At 39.1% G+C, this 11,642-nt stretch overlaps 2 protein-coding genes across 3 annotated transcripts; both read right to left on the reverse strand.

Annotated features, from left to right (window-relative positions):
* Nucleotides 1-554: 554 nt before the first annotated feature.
* avpr2b.1 (arginine vasopressin receptor 2b, tandem duplicate, 1) lies at nucleotides 555-3,677 on the reverse strand. Its single transcript, XM_083534151.1, has 2 exons — nucleotides 2,119-3,677; nucleotides 555-1,514 (listed from the first exon to the last, which is right to left on the reverse strand). Exons 1-2 carry the CDS (start codon nucleotides 2,960-2,962, stop codon nucleotides 1,315-1,317), a joined length of 1,044 nt encoding a protein of 347 aa, XP_083390277.1. The 5' UTR covers nucleotides 2,963-3,677; the 3' UTR covers nucleotides 555-1,314.
* A 2,787-nt stretch (nucleotides 3,678-6,464) lies between these two features.
* On the reverse strand, nucleotides 6,465-11,639 carry trnt1 (tRNA nucleotidyl transferase, CCA-adding, 1). Of its 2 annotated transcripts, none has more exons than XM_083533714.1 (8): nucleotides 11,513-11,639; nucleotides 11,034-11,172; nucleotides 10,548-10,741; nucleotides 9,553-9,691; nucleotides 9,341-9,467; nucleotides 8,498-8,691; nucleotides 8,035-8,288; nucleotides 6,465-7,346 (listed from the first exon to the last, which is right to left on the reverse strand). In XM_083533714.1, exons 2-8 carry the CDS (start codon nucleotides 11,170-11,172, stop codon nucleotides 7,098-7,100), a joined length of 1,296 nt encoding a protein of 431 aa, XP_083389840.1. In that variant the 5' UTR covers nucleotides 11,513-11,639; the 3' UTR covers nucleotides 6,465-7,097. The 2 variants fall into 2 exon arrangements, with proteins under 2 accessions (XP_083389840.1, XP_083389841.1); XM_083533715.1 differs by having other exon boundaries at nucleotides 11,034-11,190; nucleotides 11,513-11,638.
* Nucleotides 11,640-11,642: the final 3 nt, after the last annotated feature.

Consider the following 11,642-nt stretch of genomic DNA (forward strand, 5'->3'; position numbering starts at 1 on the left):
TAGCAAGTTTTTTTTATATAAAATAAATAAATACATACATTTTGTTCATGATTAGCAAAAAAGAAAGAAAAGAGTGGTTACTGAGTTGCTGTAGCATTGCTGTCACCTAAAACCAGTCTGCCCATTTTCCTCTGACTTCTCTCAGCAACAATTAGCATTACCACCCCTAACTAGATTTCTTCCATCATTCTGTTTAACCTCAAGACACAGTTGTGTGTAAAAAAAATCACAGGGCATTATATATTTTTTAAATATTCAATCCAGCCCATTTGGCTTTGCTTACTATGCCACAGTTCAAATCAATTAGACTTCGCTCATTCTGGTGTTTGATTATGCTGCCACTTGATTGGCTAATTAAAAATTCTAACAAATTAGCATACACATATTCTTATTTTGTTAGTAAATGCATCTAAATCCTTTTTTCACTTAGTGGAAATTTTTTGTATAGATTTTGAAGTGTGCGAGGGCATTTGGGAACACAAAGATTCTTGGAATGTGTGTAAGAACTCCTGCACAATTTTTTATTATTAATTTATGTTTATTAAACGCTGTATAGTGATACACAGAAACACTTAATTAGCACTTGAAAAGAAATATACAAGCAAAATATACAATAGAAGCATGAACATTTGCCATAGTAACACTTTTAGAAAATCCAACATCAATGTTTCTATATGAATGTATTGTATTTTAAATGATTGACATTTTTATGCTGCTATTTTCAATTCTGTACAATTCTCAAATACACAGTAGTCTAGGTTAAATCTTCTGAAGCAAACGAAGCTAAATGCCATAATAAATGTACATTAATTATCACAAGAAAAGATCAATTATGCCCATAAACGTCTATAAACATAATGACTATGCTCATAAATGTTCAAGGGGATATATACATAGCTTATGTCATATTGTGTAACTATTATCCAGTATTATATTGAGTAATAGGGAGGTGGGCGAGGTGATGGTTGTATCAGCAACTGTAATGCACTCTTGGAAGCATACAGAGACTTTTAAAATGGAGTTTCTTTCAAATTCATTGAATATACAAATAGTTATTTGCGTTTAAGTTAACCATTTGATTCCAGGACAATTATGTTCTGTCAGTAGATTCAGAAAAATCAACGTTCCATGGCTCAAATAAACAGGCAGAATCTTATGCTAATTGTATATTATTTAAGTAGTACATAGTCCATCCTGGATTGTGTAAGATGTGAGTGGAATGGGACTGTAAGAGTGAAAGTTGTAGGTGTACCTTGAAGTAATTTAGTGGAAAAATACTAGCCACCAAGATAGGTGTGCAAACAGGGCATTTATCTAAGAGAAACTCTTTAAGCTTAGGTACACAGAACTGACTACAGTGGCGTCTTCTGGTACAGACCCTTTACTTTCACTGTGGCTCTTACAGATGAATGCCAACAGTTGCTTGGGTACTGGGCCACAAAAAATAAGGTAGATGCAGGGGTTGGCACAGCTGTTCAGACTTGCAAGGAGCATAAGGATGGTGAAAGTTGCAGCTGCAAAGGAAACAATATGTGGTCAGAATGGTTATACAAGTAAACCAGAATAATGACTATTTGATTTCATCTCAAGATAGCAATAAGGATGAAACATTTTTTTTCCCACTTGGACCACTTTTAATAATACAAGCTACACTCAGGTTCTTTAGTTACTTCCCTGGGAGAACCAATAACAGATAAAAAGTTGAAGCATTTTTATTTCCACTAAAGTCAATTTTTATGTCAAAAGTCCAATAACCAAAAAATAACCTTTTACTCATGACCCCTTAAAATGAATTGTTTTAGTCCAATCCTTTGAAAATTAATATGATCTAATGATAATTATGTTTTGTCGGTAGATTCAAAAAAAGAAATGCTTCATGGTTCTAATGAATAGGCAGAATTGTTTTCTAATATTATATATTTTTTAATGGTAAACCGTGGAATTTATTGGCTGCAAAATATGTTAGATCCTGATGATGCTTATATAGAACCCTTTCTATTATCTATTGTGATTGCAGATATGACAGTTAAAATATAGGGTTATAGAGCAAAAGCAGGATTTGTAATAGTTATCCCTAAGTTTCTTCCAATGTGATTTATCAGTTTTCTTTACACTCACATTCAGTCGGAGCGTTGTCGTCCCACACTGACCACAGCTGCACGGTGAAAAAAGGCGCCCAGCAAACCACGTAAACGAGGACTATCACGACGGTCATCTTGGCGGTCTTGATGCGAGCCTTGGAAAGCCCGAGCACACTGCTGGCGTTGGTGCAGCTCTCTCGGTGCGTCTGCATGTGCAGGCTGATCTGCACGGCACGGCAAATGCACACCTGGCACGCGATCACGGTCAGCACAGGCAGCGCGAATATGACCAAAGTTGTCCAGGTCACGTAGGCTTTGAGTCCCCACGGCTGAACGAACTGTGCCCAGCAGTCGTAGACTTCCGGTGCCACCTGAACGCGGGAGAAAATGAAAATCTGCGGCAGGGCGCCCACGAGCGACACTACCCAAGCGATGCACACCGGGAAGTTCCAGTGCGCTCTCCTCCTCTGCAGCGTGGCCATGGGCTTACACACGGCTTGGTAGCGATCTACAGTCATCACCACAATCATGTAAGTAGAGGCGAACATGCCGACCACCTGGAGGTACTTCACCAGTCGGCACACCAGGTCTGGACCTACAAAGCGGTCCGTAATGTCCCACAGGAGCTGTGGACACACTTGAAAGAAAGCTACGGTGAGATCGGCCAAGCACAGGTGCAAAACGAATACGCGCATGCGGGACATTGAGCCGCGTCTCCTCAAGAGCACAAGCAAGAGCCCGAGATTCAGAGCAGTGGCGCTCAGGAAGATCACACTGAGCATACCGATCTCAAGCCGAGCTAATCTCTCATCTCGTGGCTGGTCGACCAGGACTTGCTGCTTCAGGCTCACATTGCTGAGGTTTGAGCTTACAATTGACATTTTCCACTATAAACACTTGCTGTGAGTTTGCGTGCTGTTGACTCATAACAATTTCTGAACCATTTTAAGAAAGGAAAAAAAAACAGACTTTAAAAGAGGTCCACCAAACGTTGACTACACCACTTTGAAGTAAAGACGCAGGCAGGAGATGTGAGCAAGTCAGAGAAGCTATTTATATGTTGTCTCTGATGGTGTGTAAATACAATGGAGCTGTCCTTCAGAACCACACTCCACCACGCCCCTTCCACTTAAGTGTCAGGGTTACGGAGAGAGGCTTCATCACCTCAACGTGATTTAGTACACCTTCTGCGTAATGCACACGCAATAACCCTCTTCTCTATATTGATTCACCTGTCGCTCTATATCTGTGCTGCTAATGCTGCTCTGCCTTTACGCATAAAATCAAGTGTCCTGTCTCGATTTTTTTTTTTTTTTTTTTTTTTTTTTAAGAGAATCAAGTATCATGCTTGCTAGGAAAGCAATTAGATTTTCTAAACATCTGGATCTTGCACAAACCAGATCCAATTTCAGCCACAGCAAATAAAATGAGAAACAAATAACGATTTATTTATCAGCCTAAAAACAGATCAGCTGAGGAAAGTGTGGTAGAGGACAGAAAAAAACGATCCACTCAACCTTATTTCTGCCTAAACAGTAAGGTGTCTGCCATTCATAATCAAAAAGAGATTATCATTTAGTTTGTTGGTTATTTAGTAAACTGACATGTTCTTCAGCAAATTATATGCAGCCATACAAGACAAAAAATATATATACACTTCTGGAGTAAATGGCACCAGCAACCAAATGTTATTTTTAGTGTGGATGTAAACTGGCTACATGTGCTTTAGTAATTGTCTATTTACAAGAAAAAAATCCACTTAGAGTTGTCAATGGAATTAAATGGTAGTGTTTGTTTTGGCCAAGCCAGTCTTCTGAATTGTAGCCATTTAAGCACATGGCAATCAGCTGAAAAAAAGATGAAGAAGGTCTTAATCCCCTTAGTTCCTTGGAACCTAAAATCATTGCAAGAGATTAAAGCATCCAGAAGGTGATGGGAATAATGTGTGATGTCAGTGGGTCCTAAAATTACCGAACACACAGAATATCCAATAAATAGATTTAACTGAAGTCTATTGTACACTCTATTTTACATCTGCCCCCATTTTTACATTCGTCACTACCATGCCATTAATCACATACATTCAAATTCCTACTCCAACGGTCATACTGTGCATTTCATTAAAAACAATGTAATAATAAAAAATTACTATAGATATAAATATAAAGCTGGAAGTGATGAAAAATGTCATCAGTGCCTAAGCTCCACAAGTGGGCTGTGAGCTGGAGGAGAAGGAAAACTTCTGGAGTGAGTTAGATGGAGTGGTAGAAGGTGTACCTAGGAATGAAAGATTGGTGATTGGGGCAGATTTCAATGGCTATGTTGGTAAAGGGAACAGAGGTGATAAGGTGGTGATGGGTAGATATGGCCTTAAGGAGAGGAATGTGGAAGGGCAGATGGTGGTAGATTTTGCTAAAAGGATGGAAAGGCAGTGGTGAATACTTATTTTAAAAAGAAGCATAATCTTAGGGTTACGTATAAGAGTGGAGGAAGGTGCACACAGGTGGATTATATTATATGCAGGAGATGCAATCTAAAAGAGATTGGAGACTGTAAGGTGTTGGGAGTGGACAGTGTAGCTAGACAGCATCAGATGGTGGACTGTAGGATGTGCTGGATGATTGGGAAACTACTGCAGAAGTGATAAGGTAGACAGACAAAATTAGGATCGGCAGATGAGAAAAGAGGGATGTGGCGAAAGTCAAGGAAAAAGCATATGAGGAGCTGCATGAGAAGTTGGAAACTTAGGAAGTAGAAAACGGATTTCTACCGATTGGCCAGGCAGAGGGACTTAGCTGGGAAGGATGTGCTGCAAGTTAGAGCAATTAACGATGGAGATGGAAGTGTGTTGACTGGTGGGTATTGGGTGTTGAGAAGATACAGGAAGTTTTTTGAGCAGCTGATGAATGAGGAAAATGAGAGAAAGAGAAAGTTGGATGGTGTGGAGATGGTAAAGCAGGAGGTGGATAGTATTAGTAAGAGGAAGTGAGAGCAGTGATTAAGAGGATGAAGAGTGGAAAGTCGGTTGGACCAGATGACATACCAGTAGAAGCATGATGTTTAGGAGAGATGGCAGTGGAGTTTTTAACAAGATTGTTCAACAAGATTTAGAGGGTGAGAGAATGCCTGAGGAATCGAGGAGTGTGCTGGTACCAATTTTTTTAAATAAGGGATATGCGCAGACCTGCAGTAACTACAGGGGAATTAAGTTGATCAGTCACACCATGAAGATATTGGAGTAGTGGTAGCCAGGCTGAGACAAGAGATGACCATCTGTGAGCAGCAGTATGGTTTCATGCCGAGGAAGAGCAACACAGACGCAATATTTGCTTTGCGAATGTTGATGGAGAAGTATAGAGTAGGTCAGAAGGAGTTGCATTGTGTGTTTGTGGATTTATAGAAAGTGTACAACAGGGTACTGAGAGAGGAGATGTGGTATTATAGGAGGAAGTCAGGTGTGTCAGAGAAGTATGTGAGGGTGGTGCAGGACGTGCATGAGGAGTGTGGCGGCAGTGAAGGTGGAGGTTGGACTGCATCAAGGATCGGCTCTGAGCCCCTTCCTGTTCGCAGTGGTGATGGACAGATTAATGGACGAGGACAGACAGGAGTCTCCATGGACTATAATGTTTCTGGATGTTATTGTTATTTGTGGTGAGAGTAGGGAGCAGGTTGAGAAGAGCCTGGAGAGGTGAAGGTGTGTGATGGATAGAAGGGGAATGAAAGTCAATAGAGGTAAGACAGAGTACGTGTGTGAATGAAAGGGAGGGCAGTGGAGTGGTGCAGTTGCAGAGAGAAGAGGTGGAGAAGGTGGAGGAGTTCAGGTAACTGGGGTCAAGAGTGCAAAGTAATGGAGAGTGTGTTAGAGAAGAGAAGAAAAGAGTGCAGGCAGCGTGGAGTGGGTGGAGAAGAGTGACAGGAGTGATTTGTGTTAGAAGGGTATCTGCAAGAGTGGAAGGGAAAGTTTATAGGACTGTGGTGAGACCTGTGGAGCAGAAGGTAGCAGAGCTGAAGATGTTGAGGTTTTCGTTGGGAGTGACGAGGATGGACAGAATTAGAAATGAGTTTATTAGAGGGACAGCGCATGTAGGACGTTTTGGAGACAAAGTGAGAGATGCCCGACTGAGATGGTTTGGACATGTGCAGAGGAGGGACATGGGGTATATCGGTAATAGATAAAGAGGAAGGCCAATGGTTTATGGATGTGGTGAGGGAAGACATTATTTGGTGTAAAAGAGACAGATGTAGAGGACAGAGTGGTATGGAGACAAATGATCTGCTGTGGCGACCACTAATGGGAGCAGTCAAAAGAAGATTATATATATATAATTTGAAAAGGTTAAAGTTTAAGGTTAAGTTTAATCTATTAACAATGACAGACAGACCTTTTTAGTTTGTATTTTTATTTACTTCAGTTTTACAATATGTTACATAACGACCTGCAACCTTTTTTTGCCCTCAATATTGAACTCATGACCATAGGTGCATAAAGCAAACATTTTCTCTTTCAGTGCTAGCTAAACATTGCCTTTTTAACCGATGCAACCTAACTGTACTGTATTAAGGGCACATTTTGAAAACAAAAATGAGCTTAAAAATATATTTTCTATGGTAAATTATGTCTTTGAATTTACATGAATTCTTAACAATGGACAAATGGCAAACTACTTAATAAGTAAAGTATTAAGTAGTTAAAGAAAAATTTACCATGGCTTAAGTAACAGAGAACAGAGAGAACAGAGTTAAATGAATCCTTGAAGTGTACCTGTTGAAACTGTGTGTATTGGTAAATCATCACCAAATAGTCCTAGCTCTCATGTAGCTATGATAAGTAGGAGATTACCAAACCAACACATCCTTTACCCGCTGTACTGCCAGTTTTCCCCTATATTTCTCACCTCCTTGTTAGCTGTAATTCATATGGAGGTAAGAACACAGTGCCGCTGCTAACCTCTAAGATTTAGGTTTTAGAGCACTCCGCTGAGACGACCACCTCACAGTGGTTTGCTTTGTTTTATATTAGGACGTGCTGATGGTACTCAAGAGTTCCTCTTTGGTCAGTCGATATCGACTCTTCTTCCAGACATCACGTAGCTCCTGCAGGGTCGTACCGATCTCTTTGCCTGAGGTGATTCCCAGGCGACGCAGGTCATGGCCGCTGACAGGAAAACGAGGAATGGCCCAGCGACTCAGTTCAGCCAGGAGCTTCTTCTCACCCTGATATTTCAAGAGCTCCAGCACCTTGCTCTGGGTATCTGGTTCTCGGGACTACAAATATAATAAATGTAAGAAATTTTATGGATTTATTATATTATTTATCCCTTGTTATTTATTTTAAGTTTTTACTCAAATAAGCAATGCTTAACTGAATACTATCCGTATTATCTTATATTGTCAACATGACTGTCCTTAATATTATACTTTAAAAAACTTCATATTTGTATATTGATTATTCAAATTCAATTATTCCTGCATTTTATATATTAAATATATTGTGATATCCTACTAGATTTCTGTGGCCTTTTATTTCTATAGTTCCTTTTCAATTCAACCCACTAGCTTTTAAATTAATATAATTTCTATCTTAACCCAGTCATCTTTCTTTCCAAGTTGAAATGTTTTTACATACAATAGTCAGGACCAGAGCAATCCGTTTTACTGGCCACACTTCAGGGTGTTCTGTAAAAGATTGCTCCACAACTGAATACAAAATATGTCCAAATTGTTTGCTGATTGTACAGTATGACCCTAATTTGTGACCCTAAAGTGTTTTATATTTTATTTTAGCCAAATCTTGAAACCAAAAATAAATAAATGAATAAAATGTAAAAATTTAAAAAATCTTGAAAAGTGACATTTTTATCATCAGTTAGGTTTGTAGTAATGTACTATGGTCCATGACCCTGTGGCAGTTTCTGTATTCTGTCAAAAACACCACATCAACCAATATACTTACATCAATGATAAAATCAGTAAATGGCTTCAGGCCTTCCTTCTCATCTTGTCCCTTAACAAGGTCTCGCCTGTGCTTCACCAGAAATATACCAAGAGTCTTCTCCTCTCTAGAGAGCTTCAACCTGAGATCCAGCCTTTCCACCTCTTCTGGACTACGCAGCAGAGCTGAGAGCACGGTCATTGGTTTAGGAGAGCAGCCCTGAGTTCTCTGGTACACCTGCTTCATCTCCTCAATACAGACATCTGCTGGGAGACCTGAAAAAGAAACAAACACAAGTCAGGAAAATTAGGATTAATACATATTAACAATCAAAACTTCTTTAAATGGAAAACCTTTATATAAGAGGCAAAACATTTATTTAGGCTTATATTTAGACCATATTTAGACCACCATTTTATAGAAACCAAATTCATTCATGTATATAAAATTTCTAATGAAGGTCCACTGTGTGTGCATATCTGACCTATGTACTGAGTCAGATCTAGCTCATATATAAGCTCGAGCAGGTGAGACGCATGATTTCCCACCAGCATCTTCTTTAGCTCTACCCAGATTCTCTCCCCTGAGATTCCTGCCAGGCCACTTGCATTGTCCCGGATCGCCTCCAGAGTGTCCGAGTCATGCTGTCCTGGCTCGGACGCCACACGCCCATAAAACCTGCACCAAATATACAGTGTAATAAGTATGTACATGGTATGTGAAATAAACTATTAGGTAACATGCTATAGTCCAATGCAACTTCAACTTCAATGCATTTGGCTTGGAAGTTTTTCCTTGACAAGGTTGCCTCTGGTTTGCTCATTAGGAATAAAATGAGAGGGACTAATTTATGAGGCTAAAATTTATATTTGCAATCTATTTCATTCTGTAAAGCTGTTTTGGGACAATGTCCATTGTTAAAAGTGTTATACAAATACAATTTATTGAATTAGAAAATAGCAAAAACATTGTTATTAATTCAAAGGCCTCTACTGGCCCATGAAAATACCAGAAAAAAGTTAGTAAAGGGCACCACAGACTCATAAGCTTTGTCACAAGTCAGAGACATTTCCTCTATATGCATCCTTAATCACTTGCTGTTGATGATTATTTGGATTCTGTTAACCTGCTTAACCATATAAGCTTTTCACTTTTGCATCAGTATTCTAACCATATTGTGCTGCTTCACATGCAAACACACAGCAATTACTGATCGCATCTGATACTAAAGCAGCTTACAAGCACACTGATTATACCCTATTTAAAATCATTGAAATACACTTAAATTAAGAAAGTGCAGTTTGCCCCAAATGAATTGCTAACGCACCTGAAATATCGCAGAATTCGCAAGTAGTCCTCCTGAATCCTGAGTGCACTATTCCCAACAAAGCGAACTTTTTTGTTCTGGAGATCCTCATAACCTTGGAAATAATCATACAAGGTCCCATCCAGCCCTAAAAAAAGATTGATGTACAAGTAAGATGATAAGGTGCGATTGAGAAAAATCTGCAATTCAATATGGCACAAAATAATAAATACCAAGAAACATGGAGTTAATTGTGAGGTCTCGGCGCTCAGCATCTTTCTGCCAGTCTGTTGTGAACTCTACTTCAGCATGTCTCCCATCTGTCTGTACGTCCACACGCAGAGTGGTCACTTCAAAATTCTCGTTATGAAGCTGTATGTGGGTTGAACCAGCAGATTAACATCCAATACATAATGATATGTCGCTTAATATTAAAAAAATAACTACGCTGATACATAATTTTGAATAAATTTGGGGTTTTACTTTGGGTTTCTGACATGGACAGATAATTCTGATTTTTTAATTTCTTAATGTGAAAAATACTGGCTCGAATTCTCTAAAATTCTTATACTGAACATTCAAATTCCTCAGCAACAAGTGTAAATGAGTCAATTAAAGCATGGGTCCCCACCCTTTTTTGTGCCAAAGACCGGTTTAATGTTTTTTAAAGGACCGGTCTCTAAGGTGTGGCGGATTAATACAACAAAATAAAATAATACGACCGGCATTAAACCTGGTATTTTCTAAATATAATAATAAACGTGAATCCACTTTGTTGTTATTTGTTTATTTTGCTAGCTTGGGGGTTTGAATTTAGTGGTAATGTGTAAGACATGTGACTTATGCAGGCATCTTGATATGCAATAAAAGTGAGTCATAGACAGATGTGGCAGAGAGAATCCGGTAATTTTCCAAAATAAAACATCTTTCAGAATCAGATAATAAATAAAATGGAAATAATGTAAGTTATGTATTCTTTCTGTGTGGCCCTTTACCAATTGAACCCCCTGGCCGCCTGTCTGCGGCCAGGGGGTTGGGGACCACTGAATGTTTACTTATTTTTACAAAAAAAAATTAAATAACAAAATTTAGCTAATAGACACCAAATATTTGAACACAAAAACAGATATTTCCTCATGCATCTTGATTGAACTTGGCAAAAGAAAAACTGAAAAGTGAATCAAAAGACATCTGAACAGTGCACGACATGTGGGACATGCTCTCTCACCCTGGCGGTGATGGTACCATGCTTCTCTCCTTTGTTGTTGATCATTCGGATCCCTACAGCTTGAAACATTCGCTTCATCTCCTCAGGTGTAGCGGTAGTAGCAAAATCCACATCTTGAGGTTGTTGTCCCGACAGGAGGTCCCGCACAGCTCCCCCTGCAATCCTCAACTCAAACCGGTGCTTCTGAAAAATCTCTGGACAAACACAACATGCATTATCATTTGATGAAATTTGTATGTAAAAAAAGATTACATTTAAAATACTCTGGACAATTGGATGCTTGGAATATTAAAACACCATGAGACAAGGAGGTAAAGCTGTTTCCGGAGATAAATGAATGAATGATGCATGCAAGTAGACATAAATTAAAAAAAAAAATGGTAGTGATTAATTAAAGCAGATAGCATTATTATATCGGATTTTATGTAAAGTTATTACTGATTGTATTATTAAGCAGTTAAGCAGATGTTCTATGGGAAGTTTTACCTGCTAGAGCATTTAGTCCATCAGTAAATAATGACTGGAACTCCTTGGTTTTCAGCTGCATGGTGAAGAAATGCCTGTGACTCCACGTGAGGCGAAGTGTGTTTATCACCTGGGGAATGAGAAATCCTCTTCCCCACATCTGGCAGTGGATAAACAGCTGTAAATTAGATACGGTGCCGTTCTACATGTTATATACTGATGGTTTTATTTTGTCTCTCTCTCTCTCTCTCTCTCTCTTATATAAATGACCCACATACACGACTTTAAATCCATTTGATTTGTAATAACTTCATTATTTGTAATTGAAAGCCTGCATGCAGCATGTTCTCTCTCTCTCTCTGTCTGTCTTTGTGTGTGTGTGTTCAATGACTGATTGTGATTAGCTTAGCACTAGTTATAATGGTTGCTGTGACTGTTCATGAAAACTGTCCGCAGTATTCACATCCGTATTGGAAAACAATTGTATGAAATGAACTTACCTGCAAAATAAATTAAAGGTCAGTGCTCTCCGATGTTGGAGTTTTCTGCTTGCCGTTGTTCGGCCATGACAGCTGAAAGGAAGCGCAAGTGTGTGTACAACGTCATGAAGCACGTGATACACAAACAGCG

This window comes from Silurus aristotelis (genome assembly GCF_946808225.1).
Source record: "Silurus aristotelis genome assembly, chromosome: 2".
NCBI lineage: Eukaryota > Metazoa > Chordata > Actinopteri > Siluriformes > Siluridae > Silurus > Silurus aristotelis.

Bases quoted from the DNA above. Each gene is read 5' to 3' on its own strand.
- avpr2b.1 (XM_083534151.1), bottom strand. From the start codon at position 2,962: ATGTCAATTGTAAGCTCAAACCTCAGCAATGTGAGCCTGAAGCAGCAA. The intron at 1,515-2,118 runs GTGAGTGTAAAG...TTTCCTTTGCAG, and splicing joins CGACAACGCTCCGACTGAAT to CTGCAACTTTCACCATCCTT.
- trnt1 (XM_083533714.1), bottom strand. From the start codon at position 11,172: ATGTGGGGAAGAGGATTTCTCATTCCCCAGGTGATAAACACACTTCGC. The intron at 10,742-11,033 runs GTAAAACTTCCC...GTGTTTGTCCAG, and splicing joins TGGACTAAATGCTCTAGCAG to AGATTTTTCAGAAGCACCGG. The intron at 9,468-9,552 runs GTATTTATTATT...ATCTTTTTTTAG, and splicing joins AATTAACTCCATGTTTCTTG to GGCTGGATGGGACCTTGTAT.